At 40.7% G+C, this 27,601-nt stretch overlaps 1 protein-coding gene across 1 annotated transcript in view; it reads left to right on the top strand.

Moving 5' to 3' along the window:
• The window catches only part of tacr1a (tachykinin receptor 1a), a 56,518-nt gene extending 31,077 nt beyond the window's left edge, over positions 1–25,441 (top strand). Inside the window, exons 3-5 of the mRNA XM_017709711.2 lie at positions 12,098–12,248; positions 15,042–15,238; positions 18,408–25,441. Coding sequence (XP_017565200.1) covers positions 12,098–12,248; positions 15,042–15,238; positions 18,408–18,720 — 661 coding nt within the window. The 3' untranslated portion in view covers positions 18,721–25,441. The remainder of the gene's footprint in view (positions 1–12,097; positions 12,249–15,041; positions 15,239–18,407) is intronic.
• Positions 25,442–27,601: the final 2,160 nt, after the last annotated feature.

The raw sequence follows: 27,601 nt of genomic DNA, 5'->3' as shown, positions 1-27,601 counted from the left end.
CGGCGCTTATTATCTTCATAATGAGGCCACAGTTTCTGGCATATCTGGGTTAAATGGTGAAGGTAGCGTGTAGCGTGAAGTGCTGGATCTGACTGGACGTCAGGTTTTTTCAGCGAGCTTTAATCAGGTCTGAAATTTCGGTCCAAACCTGCACACGGCCCGAGAACATTCAGCCCAAAACTGACCCCAACAACAAGTTTGAACTCAACCTGAACTCACTGACCCCTATACTACACTACACAGTGTTAAATAGCCTAGCAAACGTTTTGGCGCCCCGGTTGAAATACCATCCTCTACAGAGAACAAACAAACACATTTTAATGCACAACTGCTGTTTCTGTGCTGAACTTAATGTATTGGTAAACAAATAAAATGTAAAATGTGGAGTGTGCAAAACTAATGGCACCCTTTATTGTTTTTGTTAAACTATGTAGAGGAGATGTTAACTTTCTGTCACTTAGGTCAACAGAATGTGTAACTAGACCCGGTGTTTAAGATTAAGTATCCCTTTATTAGTCCCACAAGGTGGAAACTTCACCTCCGCATTCAACTGTGCAGTGAAACACCACACACACACACACTAGGGGACAGTAAGCACACTTGCCTGGATCGGTGGGCAGCCCTATCCACAGTGTCCATGGAGCAGCTGGGGGTTAGGTGCCTTTATCAAGGGCACTTCAGTCATGTACTGTTGGCTCTGGGAATTAAACCAATGACCTTTGGGTCACAAGGCTGGTTCCCTAACCTCCACCCCACAACTGCCCCATACAGTTCTCATAGAAGTGTTGGTCTTATGATGGACCTCCATGGTGCTTCTCCTATGATTCGAACCCAATAAATATGTGAGACATTATGTCCAAATCTGAACAAGCCAAACCTGAATAATAGGGTTCTGTAGGGCTTGGACAAATAATGGGAGGCCTCAGATCTGGAGCTTATACAGATTTGGTTAGTGGTGATATGAACATGAATGCTGGTGTATAAATAGAGCCGTTAGGATTATGAGAGCTTGGCTTCCCACCCTGAGTTCCTGCGCTCTGCTTACTGGTCTAGCTACACATTGGCAGGAGGTAATGCACATAGCACATTTGCTGTACACACAATAGCTCGCTCTCTCTGACACATACACACACTCCAGATTTGCTGTGCCAGTCAGCCGGCATTTTGCCGGGTGTCAGCTTACCCCTGCCAAACCCCAACCCCCTCGAACACCACTCCAGTCAGGTGCTGGACAGAGAGAGAGACTGACCACATAGCCCATGTGCACAATATACACAAAGATGCACCATTCACAAGTTAAAGTTATTCCTTTGTTCAGGGGATTTTTCTGAGGAGATCAGATATAAGATAATCCACAGTAAACCAAGATAATCCAAAGTAAATAAGTAAATAAAGTAAATAGTTTCCAAAACTGGAGCTCAAAAAATGATAAAACCTACAGAAAAAAATAGGCTTCCTAACAACCACCTGGAAGACCTGGTAGACACCAAAACGGTCCCCATCAGATAAGCAGCACTTACAGCTTTCATCTTTGAGAGAAAAAAGAAAATGGACACATCAAAAACAAAGCTGATGTTCCAAACATCAACATCACTGAATGAAACATCTAATATTAAGTTTAGCTGTTTTTTTTCCCGATGCTGATAAATGAATAAGTGGCTGATTTGACCAGCAGTTAAATAAATGGTGGTCTTTGACTTTTGCACTGGACTGTATGTTTAAATATTCTAAACAAGTCAATAGAATATATATAAACAAAAACATGATAAAAATGATACAAATATAGTGTAATTAGCCATTACTAGTCCTTTTTTCTCCCAACTTTCTCAAGATTGAATCACTTTTGAAATACAATTAGTTAATTCAGTACAGTTCATTTTCTTAAAATTATTTCTAGTTTTAAATATGTGACTTAATTTATTCTTGATATTAATTTTATTAGAACATCATTCTAGATATTTATTTTAACATAACTTCATTCTTGATTTTAAATTGATTCAAACTTCATTCTTGATACTAAAGAGTCAAATCTGAGTGAGTGAAATGAGTGAGTGACTGGCGGCAGATTTTTTTTAAAATCTTCGTTCTGGATTTTAGTTCAAATTAGAAGTTCATTCTGGATCTAAAATTTATTAGAACTTCATTCTGGATCTAAAATTTATTAGAACTTCATTCCGGATATGAATTTTGTTTGAACATCATTCTAGATGTTAAATTTATTAGAGCTTATTCTTGATATTAATGTTATTAGAACTTCATTCTCAATATTAATTCTATTAGAACCTCAATTGTGATATTATTTTTATTAGAACACCATTCTTAATATGAATTTTGTTAGAATTTCGTTGTTGATAATAAATATTTGCGCTCAATTCTTGATTTTAAGTGTATTGGAACTTCATTCTGGACATTAATTTTATTAGAATGTCATTCTCGATATTAACTCTTTAGAACATTCTGGATATAACATTTATAGAACTTCATTCTCGATAATAATCTTATTAGAACCAAATTGTTGATATTAATTCTATTAGAACTTCATTCGTTATATTCATTTTATTAGAACAGTATTCTTGATATTAATTCCATTCGAACTTTATTCTTGATATTTTTTTCTAAAACTCGTTTCTTTATATAACTTTTTTAAAACTACTTTCTGGATATAAATTTCATTTAAATTCTATGTGAAGATATTAAATTAAATAGAATTTCATTTGGAATATTACATAAATTAAAGCTTAATTCTTGATTTTATTCAATTTGCTCATTTAGAATTCTCCGCTGCTCCGCTCATCATTTCACATCTGTTTTTTAATGTGTTTACACTGTTTCAGCATCATATTAGAATGATTTCTAATTCAGACACAGGGACAGACTGAGGTTCTCCGCCCTGTTCTGTGGTTCTCTGACAGAAACGTGCAGATGATTTCTCTCTGAGGGGGCTTCTTTCAGCAGGTGGTCTCCAGTTTGACCAGAAACAAACACAGACATCCAGCCAGTGACCCAAACACCTGTATTTATGTTGCCTTTATCACCTGTCTTTTACTCTGTGTAGCTCTCTCTCTCTCTCTCTCTCTCTCTCTCTCTCTCTCTCTCTGTCTCTCTCTTTGTCTCTCTCCTGTCTCTCGTTACCACTTGTTTTCTCTTGTGTTGTGCACTTCTTCACACTTTCGCTTCCTCTCTCTCATCTTCAGCGCTTTGCATCTCTCTTCTCTTTTCTTTCTCTCAATCTCTTTTCTCTCCCTCTCTTTATCTCCAATCTCCCCTCTCTCTCGTTCTCTTTTTCTCTCGCTGTTTTCTCTTGTTCTTTCCTCTACTTTTCTTCCTTCTTTCCTCTCCCTCTCTCTTTCTTTCAGTCTTCACAATTTTCTCTCCTTTGCTCTCACTCTTTTTCCCTCCATCTGTCTTTTCTCTCTCTCACACTTCACCTTTCCCTCTCTTTTTCTTTCACTCTTCTATGTTGCCAAAGCATATACAATTCAATTCAAAGTGGAACATGTTTGTAGAACTGAAAAAAAAACAAATATAGAATTAATAATAGTAACAATGATAATAGTAATATTGAAATAAAAGCAACAATGTTAAAATAAATAAAGTCCAGTCGTGAAATTTCCTCCCTACTAAATATTCCACAGTCAACTGTCAGTGGGATTATAACAAATTGGAAGCGATTGGGAACGACAGCAACTCAGCCACGAAGTGGTCGGCCACGTAAAATGACAGAGCGGGGTCAGCGGATGCTGAGGGGCATAGTGCGCAGAGGTCACCAACTTTCTACAGAGTCAATCACTACAGACCTCCAATGTGGCCTTCAGATCACCTCAAGAACAGAGTATAGAGCTTCATGGAATGGGTTTCCATGGCCAAGCAGCTGCATCCAAGCCTTACATCACCAAGCGCAATGCAAAGCGGTGGTGTTCTCTGGAGTGACCAATCACGCTTCTCCTTGCAATCCGATGGACGAGTCTGGGTTTGGCGATTGTCAGGAGACGGTACTTGTCTGACTGCATTGTGCCAAATGAAAAGTTTGGTGAGGGGGGATCATGGTGTGCGGTTGTTTTTCAGGAACTGGGCTCAGCTCCTTAGTTCCAGTGAAAGGATCTCTTAATGCTTCAGCACCAAGAGATTTTGGACAATTTCATGCTCCCAACTTTGTGGGAACAGTTTGGGGAGTTTGGACCCTTCCTGTTCCAACGTGACTGTGCACCAGTGCACAAAGCAGGTCCATAAAGACGTGGATGAGCAAGTTTGGAAGAACTTGACTGGCCTGCACAGAGTCCTGACCTCAACCTGATAGAACACCTTTGGGATGAATTAGAGCGGAGACTGTGAGCCAGGCCTTCTCGTCCAACATCAGTGTCTGACCTCACAAATGCGCTTCTGCAAGGTCAAAAATTCCCATAAACACACTCCTAAACCTTGTGGAAAGCCTTCCCAGAAGAGTTGAAGTTGTTATAGTTGCAAAGGGTGGGCCAACATCATATTAAACCCTATGGATTAAGAATGGGATGTCACTCAAGTTCATATGCGTGTGAAGGCAGACGACCGAATACTTTTGGAAATATAGTTTATATTATATAATAAAAAAATAATAACAGACAGTGCATTTAACATATACAGTGAAGGGTTTGGGGGTTACTTTTCTCTTTTTCTCCTCTCTCTACTTCTGTCTTTTTATCTTTTCTCCCTCCCCCGTCTTCTTGTTCATTTTCTCCCCCTCTGTGTAATTTACTGTCTCTCTCATTGTGCTGGACTCTGATGGGTGGTACTCAGCTAAGCACTGATTTTTGTAAATTGCTGTACCGCCCCCCCAACCACCACCATCATCACCACCAGGCAGGCTGAGACTAACACACCTGCCCACTTTCTACCACATCCACACATCCATTTCCACACTCTCACACACTCCTGCTCACATGGAACAGAAACGGGTTTGTGTATGTTGTGTTTAATATGTTTAAACAATGAACAAAAAACAGGATATATATATATATATGGACAAATGTATAGGGACAGCTCCACATTACACCCACAGGCATTAATATGGAGTTGGTCTCTTTTGCAGTTATAACAGCTTCCACTCTTCTGGGAAGCTTTCAACAAGAGTGTGGAGAGTGTCTGAGGGAATTTCTGCCCATTCATCCACAAGAACATTTGTAAGGTCAGACACTGATGTTGGACGAGAAGGCCTGGCTCACAATTTCCATTATACCACACCTCAAAGGTTCGATGGGGTTGAGGTCAGGACTCTGTGCAGGCCAGTCAACCCTAACCCTAAGCCTTTCACACTAAACTCACCCAGCCATGCCTATATGGACCTTGCTTTGTGCACTGGGGCTCAGTCATGCTGGAACAGGAAAGGTTCTTCCCCAAACTGTTCACACAGATTTGGAAGCGTACAATTGTCAGAAATGTATTGGTCTGCTGAAGCATTAAGATTTCCCTTCACTGGAACTAAGGGTCCTAGACCAACCCCTGGAAATCAACTCTACCAAACCTCACAACTGGCACAATGCAGTTGGGGGGGGTGTAATGTTGTCCTGGCCTTCACCCAACCCAGACTCACCCATCAGAGTGACAGATGGACAAACGTGATTAATCCCTCTGCAGAATATGTTTCCACTGCTCCAGTGACGGCATATTTTACACCACTCCATCCGACACATGGCATTATGCATTTTGATCTTAGGCTTGTGTGTAGCTGCTCGGCCATGGAAACCTATTTCATGAAGCTAATAACCTGCAGTTCTTTCATTGATGTTGCTTTCAGAGGCAATTTGGAGCTCTTTAGTAAGTGATTCCACAGAGAATAGGCACTGTGCACTTCAGCACTTGGCAGCCCCACTCTATGAGTTTACATAGTGTCTAAACTGCTGTTGCGTCAAGATGCTTCCATATCACAATAATAGCACTTACAGTTGTCTGGGGCAGATCTAGCTAGACATTTGTGGCAGAGGTGGCATCCTATTACAGTGCCAAATTTAAGTCACTGAGTTTTTCATTACGACCCATTCTACTGCCACTGTTTGTCTATGGAGACTGCAAGGCTATGTGCTTAATTTCATCCACCTGTTAGCAATGGGTGTGGCTGAAACACCTGAATCCAATAATTAAGATGTGTGTCCCAATAGTTTTGTCTATATAGGCCTAGTGTGTGTGTGGATATATCTGATGGGATAACTAAATGAAACTAAATGAAGGTCCTCTGACTTTATATGTGCACTTCCATTGAGTTAACCAAGCATAATCATACGTAGTGCTGCTAATGAGGTGTCATGTCTTGCCTTTTGGCAGACGCAGTTTTTTGTAGCCTTATAAGGCAGCAAATCCTGGTCAAAGATGCTAGTACAATACTTCCAGTTCCCTCAAGCTAAAACCCATTATACATCATCACCAGAGAGCCCTTCCAACCGGAGAGATGTGATATGAGCTCTTATTATAATAAAGCGCTGTCAAATGTGTCACATTGACCACGACAGATTAGCAGATTCTTTTCTTTATGACGCTTCTGCTGCATCCATTCCCGCACAGACATCTAACAAATCAGCCTCTTCATCAAACACCACTTTGACACGGTGTTCTCCCAGAGCAGAACTCCACGCAGCGCAGCAGCGAAGCATGCAGAGTTCAGAATAGAAGAACCCTAGAATAGAAATGTGATGCGTGTTGAAAAAGCCTGCTGTGGCTTTCACAATTATGCTACCTTTCCACCTAGTGCGCTGTCTACGTTCTTCTGTCGCTCACTTGGCTGGATTCTAATGAAATGGTCTCTCCCCCAGGATGGCTGCGTTGCTATTAACCCACTGTATGAGGTGAAATGTTCTCAGGGAGGGTGGAAGGAAGTACTGGCCTCCAGAGGTTTGAAAGGATAGGCTGAATAACATTCTGTAACCTACACTATTAAGCCATAATAAAACTGTGTACAGGAAGTCTGAAGTGCGTTGTACAGAAAAATGAATGTAGGTCCTTGAAGCCCTTGGGCACAAGAACCTTTGGACGACGTCCCGTTCATTGGACGACATGCAGTCACTATATCACTGTTGTATTAGAAGGGCACAATAGCAGCACTGAAAAAAATCATATAGACATATAGTTTTACTTTTTCCTCCAGTATGTTGACCCTGATGGATTCCATGTTGGTTAAAGATGGTCTGTGCTGGTCTAGGGCTGGTATGGTACTGGTTTAGCTGGGCACCCAGCATGGCTTTGATGGTTGACCAGTGTAACAGCATCCAAAGTACAACATATCGCTCCCGTCCGGGAAACAAAAGCTCATATCTCCAAAGTGGTAACTTTACAGGAGAAGGAGAAAACATGCTTCACTTTTAATGTAAGTCAAAGGAACCAGAGTTTTTCCCATGTCATTTTTGGCCATTCCTTTGTGGTCCATTCGTCATGAAATTTCCCCACTATGTACAGAGAAACAAGCATTTTCAATTTATTTCAAGAAGTGAAAAACGGCAGAAATGGACAAAAAAAAATGCATGCCCATTTTTCTACCTCAATTGAGCATTGAGTGAAAGTTTCACAATGAACGGATCAATAGAAATGCTCCAAAATTGTTCGGAATAAAATCTCTTCACATTAATTTACACTGAAAGTGGAGAACATTTTTGCCCTCTCTTGTAAAGTTACCATTTTGGAGATGCCTGTTTTTCTTTGGACAGTGACAATTTGCTGGTTTGGTAATTCGTTCCAATATACCCCAATCAGAGCAACGACAAAACATGTCTAATATGCCACATATCGCATGACCTGTTGTTGCGTGGTCTCGTTCAAAAAGGTAGTTTGTAGCTCAAATTTTTGCCTTTTTTGTATCAAGTTAACATGAATGCAACAGCAGCATTAAGTGGTTAAGCACCTAAATGCATTCTGGAAAACACAATGTGCTGCCAGAATCTATCACTAGGTGGGCTATAGTGTGTGCATGAGAGCTTTAAATGTTATTATGACCATCACCTGTGTTTGTATATATAACTCTGAGGTTATCTGCATTTCCCTGTTTGAAAGCCAATAATTGTTCTTATTCATTTCGCCCGTGTTTGACAGTCTAGTAAGATCGAAAAGCTTTCTGCGGTCTCACTCTCTAAACACCGCAGCGGGATAATAACTCACGAGCGCGCTCACGACCCGCGGCTTTATCAAACAAACCGCGGGGTGTTTAGACTAGAAGCGGTGGAAGCGAGACAGGAAATTTGATGGCCTACTACCGCCGGCCGCTTGGAGGCCTCGGACGTTTCTTTCTTGAACGGATGGCCGGCGTAACTGGAGGAGCTCGTCTCAGAAATGACTTCCCGCTGCTGCTCCTTCACTTACCTAGAGCTATGAATTGAGCCTTTTGTGGAGACATATGGCATTTTAATTTCTGCTCTGACGCATGTCGCTCTCCCAGCATGTACTTGCGGCTCAGGTCTTCCAGTAAGAGATCAATTAGCCTTGATTACGGAGCGGCGTTTTTCTAAAAGCCTGTGGAAAGATATCAAGTTAAGTAAGACAAGCAGTCCATCTCCGATGTTGTTTTGACTGGCCACCTGGACGGGTGCATGATAAATCTATCGAGGCTTTCTGTGTGTGCGCTGCCTTGCCGCAGACAGATTGATGACTGCTTAATGTTTTAGCCGTTTTTAGTGTACTTTAATCAACAGCTCAGCAGGTGATCTGTTCTGATCACACCTTCTCCGTCTCTGATTGTAGTTAATTGGTGGGGAAATGAACTGGAAGGCCTCAGCTGCGCAGTAGCCAGCCAGGGCAAATAGGTTGGGCTCCGTCTCCCTGCAGACCTCCTCTGTGGGGTTCCACTGCTTTCTGTTTTCATACTTTTGTACAAAAGCCTCTCGATGGCACAGGCACCACCTGTGTCTCCGTGCAACCTAGATTAGACGAGGTTTAATGAAATCATGGTTTGATTTTTCCCTTCTTTCCTGGCTGGATACCTGTTGTTGAGATCCGTGGTGTGCCACTGGTCATGGCACTTTCCTATAATACGAGAGGTCATGGGTTTAATTCCTGCTGGTCGCTGTCAAACACTCACCCTCCAGCTGCGCTGAACTGATCCAAGTCGAAAAGCATGAGCTGACTGCAAGGGCCTTGACTGGCATAATGGAAGTCGGATACAATTTCATATATCATTGCTGTCAGAACTCCTAAAGGGTAGCTTTACAGGAGAAGGAAAAAACCTTCCTAACTGTGAAGGGAAGTTAATGGAAAAAGATGCTTTCCATTTTTTTGGGCCATTTCTGTTGGTCTGTTCACTATTACCTTTAACGTAGCGCAAAAGGTAACTGGTGCTTTCAAATTAGGAAAAGTCTTAATTCATTGTGAATGACCACCTTTCAACCTCACTTAAAAATCAAACTATAACAAGTCTTAGATTGGACTGTTTTACCGAGCAAAGCACAATACATGGCTCCCAATCAGAGTAGAGCTCATTTACATGTCCGTCTAAAAGGCACCGTTAAAAACAGTCTGTTTGATTTTTAAGTGAGGTTGAAAGGTGGTCATTCACAATGAATTAAGATGTTCTTAGTACATAAAACCAGGAGGATATTTTTTTAATCACCCTACACAGTAAATCAATTGACAGCATTTAAAGCAACTGTCAACTGTATCGTATCAGACTAGCAGTTTTTAAATCCAGTAACGGGTGGTCTTAAACTGATTTTACCGGGTGCAACTTTCTTACAGCTAGTTTCATATTATTAGTTGCTTGCAACATGATTTCCTTCAACTTGACAGGTTTAAAGGGCGCTAACAAAGTATGCAGTGAAACAGATGGACTACAGTCTGTAATTGTTAAGTGCACCTATATAGTAAGAGGAGCTGAAAAAATGGATAATGAGTGTGTTTACATGTGCTTAATAATCCAATAACTGTAGAAATTCAGATTTTATCAGTGGTCCGATCAACGTGTTTACATGAACTTGAGTAATCTAATAATGGGTAAACTCCGGATCGACATGAGTCAGGCAGTAATCAGATTTCTGCCTTGCAACCAGCCAATAAACTCACAGAAGCTTCTAGAAGTCTTCTACAGCAGTCTGTTTGACACATGCGCAGACTGAGAAAACTGAAAGAAATCAGAGTAAGGGTGCCCTGAGAAATCTGATTACTGAGCTAAAATCTAGTTCTCTTTATCAGATTTCATAACCAGATTTCAAGACCTTACTCTGATCTAAGAAATTGGAGTGTGTTTACGTGACCACTTAAATAAACATATAACTGCAGAAGTCTGATTATGATCGGATTATTGAGTGCATATAAACATACTCATTGATTGTAGAAACAAGGAAATGGTTTTAATGTTAAGGCTGTTTTGTTGTATCTGTTATTTATTTATTAATCTGTCTATGGTTCTTCCCTTCTGTGTAAAATAACAGAAAGCAGTGGCACAAACAGCAGTTAGCATTACCTGGCTAGTTAATGTAGCTGGTTACAGAAACGTTAGCATCACCTTTGTTATCGTGGTCAACAAAATGTTCTCAAGGAAGCCAACAAAATGAAAAGCTACCAACCTTGTGTGAAGTTAATCGGGAAGATCTCCGTTTAGAACCACCCAGTAAAAAGAAGCTTCTGTTCTATTTTCCTGTCCAGCGATTCAGTGATATAAATCATTTGAAACAATGTCAACATGATCACGTGATGCATCATCAGCATTTGTATTGGTTGTTTCATGAAACTTCTTGTGGCACGCTTGCAACTGTTGCAAGCAAGTTTCAAATGAGTTGCAGGATGCTTTACATCCAACTCAAGAGCAATTGCAATTTAGTTTCATGTAGGTCTCAAGCAACTAATGTTGCCCTCAAGTTCCACCATACAAAGCCAGCCTTAGTTCTTCCCCTTTTGGACAAACCTGATTCAGTTTAGGAGTTTGAAGGCCACTTCTCGTGTGTAGCCAGATGTGTTTGGGCAGGAAGATTACATAGCTGAGTCGTGATGTGGTTACCCAGGACCAAATCTACACAATGTAGATATCCAGGATTATGGAAATCAAGTGCTGGAGGAGCCCGTTATTGTGACTGTTGGTCTGAATGTGTGGTCCTGGTTTTGATCCGCAGTCACGGTCAGCTGCAAGACAAGCATCATCTTCGTCTGAGTGTGGGTCCAGTGAACCGATGCCGACAGGATTTACTCCAGAGAGACTTAAGGACACCAGCAGTGCTTTAAAAGAGAGTTTCTGTAGAACTGATGGAGCAGAAATGTCACCAAAAGGAATGAAACCTCAGTCAGGAACTGCTGTAACTTTTAAGGCCTTTGTAAGTTGCAGGTATTGGCAGTGGTGTAATTGGATAGTTATTGCTTTATTTACAACAGCACTACAAGAAGTGAAGAAAGTCAAAAATGCAGGCTCTAAGCTTTCAATCCTTATTACATCTATGTTTGTAAGAAGAAGAGATATTTTGTTCTGATTTGAATCATAACATGATGAACATTTTCTATATGTTTTGCACCCAGAAAAATCATCTTGCAACCTTTGCATGTTTATAATTTTCTGGACGTCAAAATAAATGGAAATCTGTCTATAAAAGTGTCTATATATCGAAATAGCGTTGAGCAAAGGTCAGAGAACATCATTAAGTCTTCATTTCCGGTCAAAATGGCCCAATCATTTGCTTTTCAACAGAAATTTCATGGAAATTAAAGAAGAAGCTTCATCTAAACATAATGTCAGATTTTTTATCTTCGTTACAAATTCCACTCTTTCCAGGAGACTCACTTACAATTTCTCAAAGAATCTGCAGACATACCTCCAAAGTTCAGTCTTAGAAGCTGGTTGATCATTTTGTGAAGTAATCAATCACATTCAGTTGTGTTGAGGTAATTATTCTCTGCTTATTACTGAGTTCCTGATCTTAAGACTTAAATACTGTATATTATATGAGAAACTAATATGCACTTATGAGGACCTGAAGTGTTGGCCCACATACTCCTCATAATAAAGATTCCTAAATGCTGCTTTAGTTGGAAATACAGTTCATCAAAAACACATTAATTGGTATAAAATCTCAACATCATGTAGAGGTTGTTTGACCACTTAGGATCTGCGGTTTAATTAACTAAATGAGGCTCACTCTGGTTCACTCTCTCTCTTTCTCTGTAGTTATTATGTATGTGTGGTCATTCTGATCTACTTTCTGCCACTGTTGGTGATGGGCTGGGCATACCTGGTGGTGGGACTGAACCTGTGGGCCGGTGAAATCCCCGGAGACTCGTCTGGACGTTACCAGGAGCAACTCACCGCTAAGCGAAAGGTCTATGGGAACCCACACACACACACACACACACACACACACACACACAAATACCATAAGAACAATAAAAACCTGATGCTTTTGCTTTCTAAAGGGAATTGGCTTATTATTTATTATATATTTATTATAGAAACCACTAGTTTCCTGCAGAACACTTTTAGATCCCACTAGGAAAGCATCAAATTAATCTAGTATCAGTCCCAATTAGAACCCTTTACACTGTGATATCAAGCCAACAGGAAAACACAAAATACCATCACTGACTTTTGGACACCACCAGGAACCAGTAGTACTTTTAATGGTGTCTATCTTTTTTCAGCAAAAGAGTTAAATCAGACATGGAGATTTGGAGGCGATGGAACTCTTGATAGTGGCCTGAATTAAAAAGCAGCCTTAAAATTAACGTTGCTTGTGTAGCCGCTCAACAGGAGTTAGCATATCTACTTGGCATGCCATATTCCAAGCCAACTAGCTAGCAGGTTTGCAAGTTCTATTTACATCCAATCTGATAAATCTGAACCTTACGAGGGTTGAGTAACCCTCGTAACACATGGGGCATTAGAAAAAAATTGTGAATAAATCTGTAACTTCATGAATTTGGCTTTGAATTTGAGCCTGCTAATCACCAACAGGCCACACGTTAGCCTATGTCCAAACAAAGCCACTTAGCTAGCTAGCGCCATTTACACATTAAATGACAAAAACCTAGATCCTTTAAGGGCTGAGTAAGTACATTTACCACACATAATAAAAGTTCTGTTGGGTAGAAATCCAGGGCAGTTTTGAAAGTGACTGAGCTAGCTAGCTAAAATCAAATCACAAGTTAGCCTATACTGTGCATATACCAAGCTATATACCAAGTCCGGCCTTGTTGGTGTTTTTCCCCTCCTCTTCTGTGAAGATTACAAGCAGAGGCAATTGTTTTTTGCCTGACTCAGCAGTCATGTGTTCATTTTAAACGTTGACACAAGCAGCTATTTAAACAGCTGTTAGCATTATCAGGCTAGTTTACACATCTTGTTAGACAAAGGTTAGCATCGGGTAACTAGCAGCTGCTGTCGTATTCTTCTAAGGTTACAGACAGAGGCAGTTATTTTTTCTTCCCACTCAGTCATGTGATAATTTTAAATGCTGGCACAAGGAGCTGTTTAAATAACTGTTAGCATTAGCTGGTTAGTTAACACAGCTAGTTAGAGAAATGTTAGCATTAAGTAACTCACATTTGTTGTTGTTTTCTTCTGAGAAAATTACAGGCAGAGTTACACGCATGTTTTTCACCCAACTTAGCAGTCATCCGATCATTTTAAATGCTGGCACAAGCAGCTATTTAAACAGTTGGTAGCATTAGCTGGCTAGTTAATGCAGCTAGCTAGAGAAACGTTAGCACTGAGAAACTCAGATCTGTTGTCGTGTTCTTCTGAGAAGATTACACGCAGAGGCAGTTGTTTTTCACCCAAGTGCTGTTAGCATTGGCTGGCTAGTTAACACAAATGGTAGCATCAAGTAACCCACATCTGTTGTTGTTTTCTTCTGAGAATATTACAGAGTTACCTACTGTTTTTAATCAAACTTAGCAGTTATCTGATCATTGTAGTCCACATTTCTGTGATTTTCCAAGTAGCTATCACTTCTTGTTGGAAAAAAAATGGTTTTTGACTGCTTCGACTTAGCCTCCAAGTGCACGTGTCCATCTTAAACATCACAAAGCAATGGATGCTTTAGAAGACTGTGAACCATTTACTTGGTCTGGGTTGTAGAACTTCATATCCATCCTTTCTATACTAGAAGATGATTAGCTTTTAGATTTCTGTGATTGTAGAAAATACAACTCACTAGAAGCTTGTGTCTCCTGTTATTCCCACCAGGCTGCAGGTGTTTTATGTGTAAAAAATGTATAACCTATGATCAACTAATCCAAGCCAAATAAAGCTTTAGTAAAAAGCTGAAGTTCATTAATTGTTTTCCTTCAAAGTATTTTTTTCTCTGATTAAGTGACAGATTATGGTTGATGGTTCAGTTTAGTCACGCTGAAAGTATTCCCGAAAACACTGCCTTTATGGAATATCATTCATTCGAGATCTCTGCGACTTCATTTGAGGTCACATCGGGCAAAACACGTGTGTCTGGAATTTCATGAAGTTTCATGCTATGAAATATTCCCTATGAAACTCCCAGCCAACCAGAACAGCTCTCTGCTTTCATCTCTATTCACGCTTCCTTCTCTCTGTTCAACTGCTTGTTCAAACTGTCTTGTTCATGCTGTATCATCTTTTTTTTCCACCACTGCTTTCTGCTCTGTTTGGGGGCCTCGATCTCATTCTCAACTCTCTTTAACACTATTTTGCTCTCTTGCTTCTTCTTTTGGATCTTTTATAGCACTTCCTACACTCTTCATTAGCAATGACTCTCTCGCTCTGCTTTTAAAGCAGAGATGGGTAAAGTGGTCTAAATCCATACTCAATTAAAAGTTTTGTGTAGAAACTTCTCAAGAGCCAGGTTCCTCGTAGTGCTGAGGTGTTTCTTAGCAAATACAGCGTCTGTCAGAACTGTTTTGGGTCTACACACGTCTTTTTCCTTCAGGCCGAAAATAAAACACTAAAGCTCCAAAAGCGAGAGATGTGAGCCAAGAACTAAACCAATAACACCAAATGAAATTAAACCCATAAACCTGGAATAGTGGCCATTTTTGAAAAGTGTGCACATCCATCCAAAATACAATAAATCTCAGTAAATGGAAGCAGTTACTACTATCTTCAGACACAGGTATACTGACCCATCTCTCCTGGTCTCTAGGTGGTGAAGATGATGATTGTAGTGGTGTGCACGTTTGCCTTCTGCTGGCTGCCGTACCACGTCTACTTCCTCCTCCACCAGTTCTTTCCTTTGCTCTTTGAGAGACCCTTCATCCAGCAGGTGTACCTGGCTGTCATGTGGCTCGCAATGAGCTCCACCATGTACAACCCAATCATCTACTGCTGCCTCAATGACAGGTACGTCACAAACACAGTCCAGAGAAAGCAAAAGTATAAAGATCTCTTGGGTGACTTGCATAAGGAAGAGGAAAATCAATTAGTAATTAGTAAAATATAGAGAAAAACAGGGCTCCTAACAACCACCTGGAAGATCTGGTAGACACCAGCAATCAGATAAACAGCACTTAAGGCTTTCATCTTTGAGAGACAGGAGAAAATCAAGCTGCACTCTTGCTTCAGAACTGAAAACAGGCGTCTTTCCACTGTGAGAAGACAATTCAAAGCTATGGGTCTGAAAGGATGTGTGGCTGTCAAAAAGCCTACCTGAGAAAAGGAAACGGACAAATAAACGGTCTAAATTTGAAATAGTGATTGTGAGAATTGTGAGAAGCAGGAAATACAACCAACTTCTAAGACTGAACTTTAGAGGTGTTTTCAAGAAAAATGGAAAAATATCAATCAGTATGAACATGTTTTAATTTGAATATTTAAGAGGGGGTGTAAATCATGCTCAATAAGATTATAATTCTTTGGAAAGCCATTTTGAGAAAATTCCTTATAAAAATTTTAACGCATAATTATTTTAAAAGCATACAAAACGCACAAAAGTATTTGATAAAGTTAATAAAAACAATGGGCATTTTTGGGGTGGTTATCTTATATTTGACAGTAGCCTGAAAATGTTATGTTGGCCAAAAATGTTTTTTTAATTTTATTGAATGACATTATTATCTATTTTAACACACAAACATTGAGGCAGAAGAGCCTAAGGTCATAATTTCCAATGCCGAATGCTGGCAGGAACGTCCAGCATTGGGTTGTGGAACTGCTGGAATGATGGTGCTCCATTCAGTACCTTTGGGATGAGTTGTTGTTGATCATACACCATCAAGTCAAGAGGCTTTTTATTGTAATTCCATCTTACATTTACATTACATTTACGGCATTTGGTTGACGCTCTTATCCAGAGCGACTTACAATTTGATCATTTTACACAGGTAGGCGAAGGTAGTGTTAGGAGTCTTGCCCAAGGACTCTTATTGGTATAGTGTAGGGTGCTTACCCAGGCAGGGAGCTTATCTGGCTGAATGCAAATCCTCACAGCAATATTCCAACATCTAGTATAAAGCCTTCCCAGAAGAGTAGAGGCTGTTTGAGAAGAAACATCTTGGAGTGGAGTGAAGTATGAACTAAAAATACTGCAAAATGTAAAAATTATTTTCTTGCTCAGACGTGTCTATTTTCTCCTTTTTGATGCTGAAAAACGAATAACTTCTATTTTATGGCCATTTTGCTTGGAAGGTAAACTGGTGAAGGGTGCTATCTGCACAGTGCTGTTGAGATGTGGCACAGAAATAAATGCTCCCTGTCTGGCATCGATACAGCAGCAGCAGAAAGATGATGTTGCTATAAAAACCCTGTTTGACAAAAAAAAGACGGAAAGCTGTGGGAGCTCTCTCTCCTTCCTTGTACTTCTACTTTTCAAGTACAGTCTAGCACTCACTGTCATCAGCTCATTTTCCACACACTCTAAATCTGTCTCTCTTGCTCTCTCACACACTTTTTCACACTTCTTTCCTCACCTACTCATCTCGTTAGGCACGTCTATCCTCGGATCGTCACTTGTATCTTCAGAAAGCTAATTTTGGAGAGGAAAAACTGTTCTGAAGATCTGAGAGATGTATTATTCGGTTATAATCCAGCAACTACTGTGAACAACATTAGAGATACACAATACCCCTTTTTCTTTTATGCTACTAATGGTGATCTGAACATTTCTTTTTTTAAATAATGCTGGACTTTGCTAAGTAAATTGGTAAAACTTCAAGTTATTCCGTGATACTATCCAGCATAGCTTTGTGAGTTTTACTGCTTAAAAGAATTAGATTCAACTGTTAATTTCCAAGGTTATTTGTTATATTTGAGCAGGAAAATCACCAAACTGTGCTGGACACTGACCTTTAGAAGAGCTGAAGAACCCTGGAAACGCAGTATGAAGCCATTAGGTTTAATCCTGTTAAACCGAGCATCTCACCAGGAATCCATTCAGAGAATTTGATGGCCCCTTAAAGTCATTTAAACACTGCCGCCAGAGGAGCAACTATTAGCCATTAGCCATAGTGCAGTAGGGCTGGGCGGTATACGGTATTGTCTCTCGTAAGTGATGTAAAAGCATTCATGATTTTATAATTGTCTTGTACAGTGTCATTTCAAAATCTGAAAAAATGAAAAAGATTCTATGTCACCTAATAAGTAAACACAGTGTTTTCAAGGCATCATTAAATCAATGTCAACTCATGTCTAACCACTGGAAAACAGTGCTGCAATGAGGAGTAGCGAGGAGCTGTTAGCGTTATCTTAGCATGGATTAAGCTTCTAACCACAGAACATGTTTGATTCTGGCTAACTGAAGCACCGACACAAGTTTTGATGATGATTCAAATTTGAGTGACATTGAGCAACTTGTGTTGAAGGGGAAAGGAGAAATCAAACCTGTTCTGATGTGTCTGCATTTGTAGCCTAATGGGATAACCTTAGCTTAGCGAGCAGCTACAGACCCAGTGCTACACACCACAGTATGGGTTCCATTCTGACTAACTTCTGCTCTGCCAAAACAAGTATAGGTATTAAAAGCTAATGTCTGAGAGAGTAAACGTGGAGTGGCTGGTGTTGGAGTGACAGAAAGCTGAAATCAAACCTGTTCTATGGTGTTTGGGACCGTAGCCTGTAGGTTAAGCTAGCAAGAGCTTAGTCAGCAGGCTGAATGTGCCCCACACAGCAGCTCAGCCACAGTTCTAGCTAACTGATCCTAAAATCACAACCGTTGAGAGGATATCTGAGTCCAAATCTGAGTGACTGGTGTTAGAGTGAAAGATGAAGCTGAACATGTTCTGTGGTGAATGTAGCTTTCTGTTTTGTGGTGAGCTGGGTTTTTTCCTGACTCTGACTTCGTATTGTTGTGTATTTTCTATTCCCATCTATTTTTCTGCTAGTTCAAAAATATGATTTGCAAGACAAATGAAATAAAAATCTACAAATGTTCTGTTTTGTTAGATCATGTTTTTTTTACATATCAGATAAATGCAGCGCTAGCATTAAGTGGAGAAGAGCAGTGTGCGTGACAGTTTATTGCTTTGGCCATAACAGTTTAAGGCAGTTTTCACCTCAGATCTGTTTTTTTTAACAGGTTTCGTGCTGGGTTCAAACAAGCTTTCCGCTGGTGCCCGTGTGTGACCGCCAGCTCGTATGAAGGCCTGGAGCTGAAATCCACTCGCTATCTGCAGACCCAGACCAGTGTGTACAAGGCCAGCCGCATGGAGACCACTGTCTCAGCTGTGCTGCCCTCAGCCGAGGATGCCGCCAAGGTCGGTGCCAAGCGGGGCTCACCTGTCCACAGCCCTTCAATGGAAGTGACATCTAACGGCTCTTCGTCCAGAAGCATGTCCAAGACCGTGTCGGAAACCTCCAGCTTCTACTCCAGTAATAACCTCCCAGTCTAGAGGAACATGAAGGAGGAGTACTACGTAAACGTGTATCGGTAGAATTATTGGATCTATTCATCTCTATGAACCTGTCATCTCTGTATGATCTCTGTTATGGACCATTTTGATCAGACATTTCATGTTTGTGTGGTTTTTGTCTGGTTCCCATGAGGCTCATATCCTTCACCATTCTCTGAAAGCCTTATTCAGCCACATATGAGGAGACTGACCACTTTTTCTTCACCCCAGTAACTATCCAGCCTTGAAGCCAGTGACCACAGGAGTCCCATCAGTACCAGACGTGACCAGAGATCTTGATGGAGCGAGCCAGCACCATGAGCATTGTACAGACACAGATGTGGTCAAGAAGAGAGATGAGAAGAGCCGGCCACAGTGTATTACAGTTTACATTTACACGCATGTGACATTGAGGAATGTGTAGCCCATGCAAAACCTAAACACACAGCCTCTCCCCTTAGTGTGATTGTGTGTGAATGTGTTTCTTCAGTAGCTCAGCATGAGGCAGCGTTGTAATGTCAAGGTTCAGCAGGACACCCATCATAAAATAGGTTACTGCATAGCATTTTTTATGCCATTTAAAACACGATTGCTTTTCACATTTCAAGAAATTACGCAGTGAAACATTAACTTTTAGGGCTGAAGTTTTTACTTTTATTTTGCTGTATTGTTCAAATACTCATATTCATATTCAATAACATACTAAGGTACGCAATTACTTACATTTACATTCTATTTAAATTCTGTACAGGTCTGAGCTGCACTTCCAACTTTTTTATCAAATATCTCTCATTCAGCTTACTAACACACATGTAGTATGGACGTCTGCACCTTCCAGAGAAGTATTATGCTTGTTTCAATGAACTACAAGTGAATAATATTTAATACCGAATTTATGCTTTCTGATTTCTAGCCCAATTTAATCATATCCAATTCTGCACCCTATCCAAATCTAATCCCCACATGATGCCACTAAGCTGGGAGGATGAAAGCTAGCATGAGCTTCCTCTGAAATACATGAAGTGCCATCACATCTTTTCAAATTGCCGCTAACGCAAACTTTGGACAGCTCAATGTGCTTAAAGGAGAAAGCTAACTGTTCATTCTGTTAAGTCAGATAACAGAAGTCTGCATTGGCTAGCATGACCCTGAGTGATGGAGGGTGAAGGAGGACCATCCAGCCCAACCAGAGAGACCAAGGACAGTTATGCTCTCTTGGACTGCCAGTAACGGATGGCTGTTCCATCGCTGGTGATCAAACCCATGATGGCTGCTTGTGGTTGAACTGCATAAACAGATGTTAAAGGCATTTTTTCCTTCTTCTAAGTTACCACTTTGGAGATGCGAGGTCTTCTGACAGCAATGACCAAAATGTGAAGTACAGTATGGACATGTAGCAAAATGAAATCATAATCAGCTCCCCCAGTTTTGCTGATTTGCCTTAATATGGCCTGCATGGTGCACACAACTGATCATATCTGGTTCACTGAAGTGAAATCATGATCCATTGGAGGAGATAAAACTAAAGGTTTCTCAGGTCAACTCTGTGAAGTCTGGACCAAGTCCGTCAGGAACGGACCAATGTTATGCAAGGTTGATTCTATACTAATGGCTCTGGACTGCAGAAGAGTAACGACAATCTTAAAAAAATAAGTTTTCCGAAAAGGCTCTTTAGAGCAATGTGATAGAACAGGGGCTTCAAGTTCTCTTTCCAATCAAGCAAAAGCACACCTTCTTCTTCTTTAATCAGCCGATCTCAGTTTTCAAACAGCTCATCACGTACGCGCTGGCTTGTTGGAACAAAAACTTGCCAGCACATCAATTCTTTGCGCATAATATTGGACATCCCTACCATAGAAGAACCATCCATTGTTCCCTAATGAACCTATTCCATTACCAAAAAACATTACTGAAATGTTCTTTTGGGATCCAAAGGTGGAATTTCTGTGGCATCACTCCAAAAAGCAATTTTGCAATCTTTCTTTTCATGAGATTGGGCCAGATGCAGCATATTCAGAGACCTAGGATGGAAGGATATTCAGTGAGTTTTCAAGTTGTGCCTGGAAAGTTAAACTGTGATTAAAGGTTTGGAGGCCTAGCAGGGTTCCGGGGCCAAACTGCGATCATGAACTTCTTTGGCTCAAAAGCACTAATAGCTCATATATACAATGAGCCAAGGCTTGTGACTTTGGCTCCTGTTTTTGTTTTTGATTTTCGTCCCTCCAATTTTGGGAATAGCTGTCACTGTCTGTCTGACTCTGTTTGTGTTTTAAACTCAAGCCCCCCTCCCTGCTCTCCCCTGAACATCCGCCCATTCTTGGAGCGAGCATTCACACACAAGCCTCCCACTGACAAATTTAGCTCCAGAGTCAGCCGACCCCCCCTGCTGAGTTTGTTTTGGTCCCCTGTAGTGAGGATGGTTTGATAGTAGTTGAGGCGTCGAGGGTGTAGCAATGATAGACAAAGCATTGAGGGAGGGCTGTTTAAAGAGGGAGGGATGCAGCACCTGTTGCTTTAGTTTATGGACTCTGGTATGTGACAGTGGTGTCAGTTTTCTAGCTTGGCAGAGTTCCTACGGTTCTAAGAGATCACACTGTTCTAGGCCACTGGAGGCATGCTGGCCCACTGGACACTATCCACACGTAATGACCATGTCATGAGTTATGCTATTCTATGTAACCAGTGCGTGTGTATGTGTGGATGTATATGGTACCATTCAATTGTTTGGAATCAGTGTTTTCAATTGTTTAAAAAATATTTGGTAACAGATACATGTAGGCCAGTCCTAGTCAGCAGCATAGCAACCATGAGACACCTGAATATTTTGAGATAAACAGTCATACAGTATGATATTTTCAGAATAAAGACGTCTTAAAGAGGCCCGAATGCATTATGGCAGCTCCCCAACAAATAGCATACTTTATCCTCAAGTTTACTCTTGTAACTTTACGAATTTATATATTATCAAAATATTACAAATTTATTATAAAAAATCCTAAATTATTCTCTAAATAAAATGACTATTCTCAAAGTCTATTATTTTTATTTTTACTTTTTTAAAGTGGCACCAAAACGCCATCCTACTTACCTGTCCAAAGAAGAAAGCATAGGAAGACTACTGCAGCCGGCTAAAGGCTACCACACACCAGACGGGAAGCTCCGTGCTGTGCTGGCAGAGAGTCTTAGAACAAAGGAAGCGTGTCTGGTCACTATCTAACATGTCCAGTGTGTGGTGGCCTGTAGCCCTTAGAGTCCTACACTCTTTGTTGGTGGTGGGTGTTATTCAGATATTATTGTAAATGTAGGCTATGCAGGTTACTGTAGGTATCTTTACTTGATTGGTTTGCATAGATGTGTATATATAGGTACCTTTATATGGGGGTGGCAGTTGCACACCAAGGCCAATAGAAGCAGCGTATTTCTCCTTAAGGCTGTGGTTTTGCTGCATGCATTTGTTAGCTGCAGCATCCAGGTTCATTCTGGTGGTCTCCTGACAGTGCAGTTGTTTGACTTGATTGAGGGGTTGTCCCATGGTGGTACACAAACACATTGTAAATCTCACTGTACCTGAAACAGTCACTCTGATGCAAAGTCTGAGCAAGTTTGACCAAATTTGACCACCCTAATGATCCAGTGAATGTTATTTCTTGGTGTTCTTCCTGCAATCCAGAAAAGACAAAAGGAAGACTCTATAGGCCGTTTTCTGCTGCCAGAACTTTTTCAGGAACTCAGAACTTTTCATTAACAGAACCAGGGCTGATTTCCAAGTAGTTTCAGGAACCTTATTCTAGACTTTTCCACAGTCCAGGATTTCAGAGCATGCATGGAATTTCACCAGTTGGTCAAATGAAAACATCACAGATGACTTAAAACTGATGACCACCATTTTGAAAATACAATGTTTTGGAATTATCATGAGGCAAATTGTGTAGCTCATTAGTATAAGTGGTCAAAATGGACAAATGGACCAATCTAGAGCTTGAAGCCCTTCTCAGCATGACCTTCAAACATTTCAGCATTACAAACTCAATCTAAAAAGTCCTCTATTGAGCTTCTGTGGCGCTACCATGGCTTCCGTAGTGTGAAATGACACATCAGAGGAAATTAAAACACCTAATTTACATAATAATTCATGGTTCAAGCAGCAGTGGAAAAGATAAGGAACTCTCCCTCTGCAACTGTCTAATCTTCAGCCTGAACTAGATAAGTGACTAGATAAGGCCCTCCAGAAAACTTGGTCTGGCCTCGTAACTTTTCTACAACAACGTCAAATGAATGCAGGACCGAGGTTCTGTGCAGAACTTTCAAGTCAAAAATACTTGATTGTTTTTCAGGCATCAGAACATAAAGAAGGCCTGTACAAAGTAAAAAAAAATTGCTAATATTGGTCATCTTACCAACCTGCTTCTTTTTGAACTTTCAGCAGTGTTTTTCCCCAAAAAAAGACATCAAAAATTCCCCAAAAGCTACTGGATACTATATTTTCAGGCAGCTTGAAGACGATGCTAGTCTTCTCATATGGCATTCTTTGATTTTATGACGTTCTGCTTTTTTGTTAAGCAATCTTTAATAAACATGCTTCACTAGCATCTAGATATTTCTCTTTGGGCACTTTTTCATTTCTGAATTTTAGGCCATTTGTTCTTAGTTTTTTCATGCTAGGAAACTTTAGTGTTTGTGCGAAAGGCCTCAAGTCTTTGAAGATGCAAGCCAGCTGCCTTCCTCCAACAACTCTACCATGGAGATATAGACCTTCCAGAAAAATACATCACCACACCACACTTAAGTTGTGGTCAATCTGTAATGAGGCTGTTTTCACCTTCTAGCTCCGTTGGATAACATGACGTTCCTTCAGCCACGCCAAACCATTCTGATGAGCATCAATCAGTCATGGACAAAATTACCATAAACTCTGGTCCATCTGGGTGTAGAAAATGGGATTCCTCATCAATGTGTTCTTGACTTGTATCGCTGACCCTTAGCATGGAAGATACTGAGTGGACCATAATAGCACTATTAGCGCTATGTCTCAACCATTTAATGCTGCTTTGCTGCAGAGCTAGCCGCTGCTGCATTAAATATCTATTGATTGGTGCACCAGTGGGATTAACCTGCTCATTATGGTTGGACTTTTCATGATTTCAAAATCATTGATGGCTTTTGGCCAGTTCTCATAAAACTTGCCCTGATGCTAAAACAGTATTTCAGAATAAATGCGCTGAGATGTTGGCATTATTCACCTTTTAAGCCAAGGGTGCTCAGACCTTATCCTGGAGATCTACCACTGTGGAGAGTTCAGGTCCTCCACACCTGACTCTAAAGCCTAATCTCATTTCACCCCTTGCCCCTACCACTTAGCCCTTAGGCCTCGTTCCTAGCAGTAGGGTGTCCCAATTCTTGTTGAGACAGAGGGGTAGGGAGAAGTGTTAGGGCTACATGACCCTCCAAAAGGAGGTTTTTCAGAGGCACACTCCAAACAGAGTGTTATGAGAAAAAAATCAAAATCGGCAAGATTGCTGCACAAGCGTATTCAAAGTGGGTGATAATAAATAATTGCCCCCCTCTTTGAAGGCAAATGATTCCCTATATGTAATCAGTGAGGAGCTGAACTTCACCCTCTTCTGCTATCACTGCAGATGGGCAGATCGCCTATTGCTAGTGCTAGTAGCCTGTTAATGAAGTAATGTTATTTTTCATTCGAGGGTCCCATTTTGTAGGGGAAGATTTAAGCCACTGCCCCTGTAACTCAGTTCCAAGGGACAAGGTGACACTCGAAAACAAGGGGTAGAGATAAAAATAAGAAATGGGATTGGGCCTAATTGATGGATGCTCCTCAAGGCCTTCATTAACTGGATCAAACTCTGCAGGGTGGTAGATCTTCAGGACCAGGATTGGGCACCCCTGTTTAAGACTCTGGTAAATGCATTAGATGTAAAAATGGACTCTGATCTTAAAACAGGATTCTTACAGAGCTGGGTCATGTGAAATGAATTTGAGAGGAAGTGTACTAGCTAGGGAGTATTTTCAGGAAAATGTTGTGTTTTCTGGCCCATGTCGCTTGAGGCTTTTTCCTGTCACTGTGGTTTGTGATCAGTGTACATTGTTTGACGGTTTCCCCACCGCTGGCTTCAGAGTTGGCCAATGACTCACGTTATCATTGATGTTTCTATAGCTTTTTGGGGGGTCTTTGCTTCCAGCTTAATTAAAAAAAAAGCTTTGCCATTTTCTGGAGCTAACTGCATGGTGCCCGCAACTTCAAAGTGAGCTAGCGCAAAGATTGAAGACCGTGTGGTAATCACAGAGACGGCCCACTGTTTACTAACAATCTGAAAACAGTCAGGGGCGCCCTGCATGCCTCAGGAGATAGGAATAAACTTGCACACACCACAAAGAGATATTTAGGCTCTATGTTTTATCTTTCATCTTTCTTGTCAGCCATGTAATCGACACTTGTTTGTGTGTACTGACAGCATTTGCCCAGAGAGCCTAGTGCAGCTTTAGACACATTCCTTTCAGAAGATCTCCGAAAATAGGCACGCTTGCTACAAGCACACTTTAACATTCCCACATCACTTGCCTGCACACATATGTGCAGATTTGCTAATGTTTTGCACCATCATTTAAAAAGTGACTTAAAAAGTGGCAGCTGCACTTCTCTACATAGGTGTAATGGTCTTTAGAGCCCATAATAAGATCAGAGGGGTGGCCTCTCCTCGTTGCATAACCTTTTACCTGTCTTTATTTTATTTCTATTTTTTTGCATGTGAAAACACTGATGAACCAACAGATATTGTACAAGAATGTTATAGGGCCTGCGGCTGTGCAAGAAACTGTGTTTATTTAGAATAACTTTGAGGAAATTGTCTGTTTTGTTGAATGAGAATCGCACTGCCATTCAAAGAGGACATGTAGTTTCACAGGAGACAATGAAAAGATGATTTATCCTGAAGGAGTTGAACTCCAGCACACTTGATGTTGTTGTGACTACAGCAACCGAGGCTCCCATGCGTTATGGCAGGCCACCCCTATAATTAGCCCACTTTAACCTTGAAATATCGCAGGTTTATTCTTGTTATTTTTGGACTTTAGTCTTGAAATATTATAATTTTATCTAAAAGTACAACTTTAGCTCCTGAGTGGCACAACAGTCTAAGCTTTGGCCCTGTCATCAAGAGATTAATCCTTGGTGATGCTACTGCCATCCATGGCTAGCGGTCCGAAATAGCACAATTGGCCTAACTCTCTGGGTGGGTAGGATGGCCCACCATCAAACAAAACATGATGCTAGTCAGTGCAGACATCTGTTAGCTGACATAACAGAAGTAGTGGTTGGCACTTTCCTCCAAGCCCATTCGGCTGTCCAATGACGTGGCAGGAAGATGCGGTGGTGCTTCACAGGTGTCGGAGGAAGTCCGTGCTACCCTTCACCCTTCTAGCGTTGACAGTATTGTGTGACTGGGGGACTCCTGACCAGTGGGTAGGATTGGAAATGACTAAAATTGGGGAGAAAGACTTCATTTTTGAAATATTATGCCTTTATTCCCAAAGTCTGTTCTTTTGTGTGGCCCTAAAACTCATAAAAATTGGCCGAATTTAGTTCGAAAAAAAAAACGTTTTGCATTTTGGAGGTATGAAGTTCTATAATAATAATAATAATAATAATAATAATAATAATCTTTATTTGTATAGCACCTTTCATACATACATGCAACTCAAAGTGCTTTACAGAATAAATAAAAAGAAAACAAAGATAAGCAAAACACATTAAAAGAAATAAAGATAGAAGGAAACAGAATAAAATAATGAAATAAAATGAAAAAGATAAAATGAAAAAGATAAAATGAAAAAGATAGAACAGACAAAAGTTTCTTAACTAAAAGCAGATCTAAACAGGAAGGTTTTAAGATTACTCTTGAAGCTGTACATGGATGTAATGCCTCTTAGCTCCTCAGGAAGAGAGTTCCAAAGCTTTGGGCCGTGATTCTGATTTACCAAGACTGATAATGATTTCTAAGCAAGTGATATCGTCTTCAATCTTGCCACTATATGCAATATTACTCTTTTTGAGATTGCAAGGACATGATAACATGACTTTTTACCTGATTTCATTAAGACATATCAACCGCTAACCAAAACTGTTGTTTATGTTACACATTATCAAGATCATAAAATCAAGAAGATGCGTTGAAACAAATACCTTATCATTTTAAGTCCATTTTTACAGTGTGGTGGAAATATCGGTTATTGGCATAGCGATATTTTGGGTCACGTAATCACAGGGATTTGAACTTCAATCAATCAGGCCCAAGTTACAACACACACTTCTCCTCCTCCACTTGCTTCTAACCTCCCTGCTACACATCAAAATGTGGAGCACACAGTCTAACCGTTACGGGCCTCTGCTGTTGAGCAACAGGTAAAATGTTTGATCACGGGGAGATGAGAGGTGAAAGAAGACAGGAGTGTCGGCCACGCTGGAAAGATACCCCAGTTCACTAAGTGAGAGGAACATCCAACTTTTCACATGTCTGAAACAATAAAGCGACAAGGAATAGCAGGGAATGTGCCACGTTTGTGTATGTGTACTGGCTGCGTGAACACTAATCAGCTTCCAATCAGAATAATTACCCTAGAGAGGAGAGCACGGCGGACAGAACAACAGCTGTGCATGCACACATACACACATTCTTCTCATCTCAATCCGAGCACAGTGAAGGGCTGCTTTAATTCACATGCAGCTTCTCCCTGTGTGTTCCTATTCGTTTGTAATTAGAGAAAGCACACAATGCCCATGGGCTGTCCTATTGTTAGAAGGATCTATTCTGTCTGGATTGTTGTGTGTCTGTGTGAGCGTATGCAGTCATGGTCTTGTGTGTCCAGG

Source organism: Pygocentrus nattereri, chromosome 20, assembly GCF_015220715.1.
Source record: "Pygocentrus nattereri isolate fPygNat1 chromosome 20, fPygNat1.pri, whole genome shotgun sequence".
NCBI classification, from domain to species: domain Eukaryota; kingdom Metazoa; phylum Chordata; class Actinopteri; order Characiformes; family Serrasalmidae; genus Pygocentrus; species Pygocentrus nattereri.
This window is presented reverse-complemented; position numbering and strand designations above follow the sequence as displayed.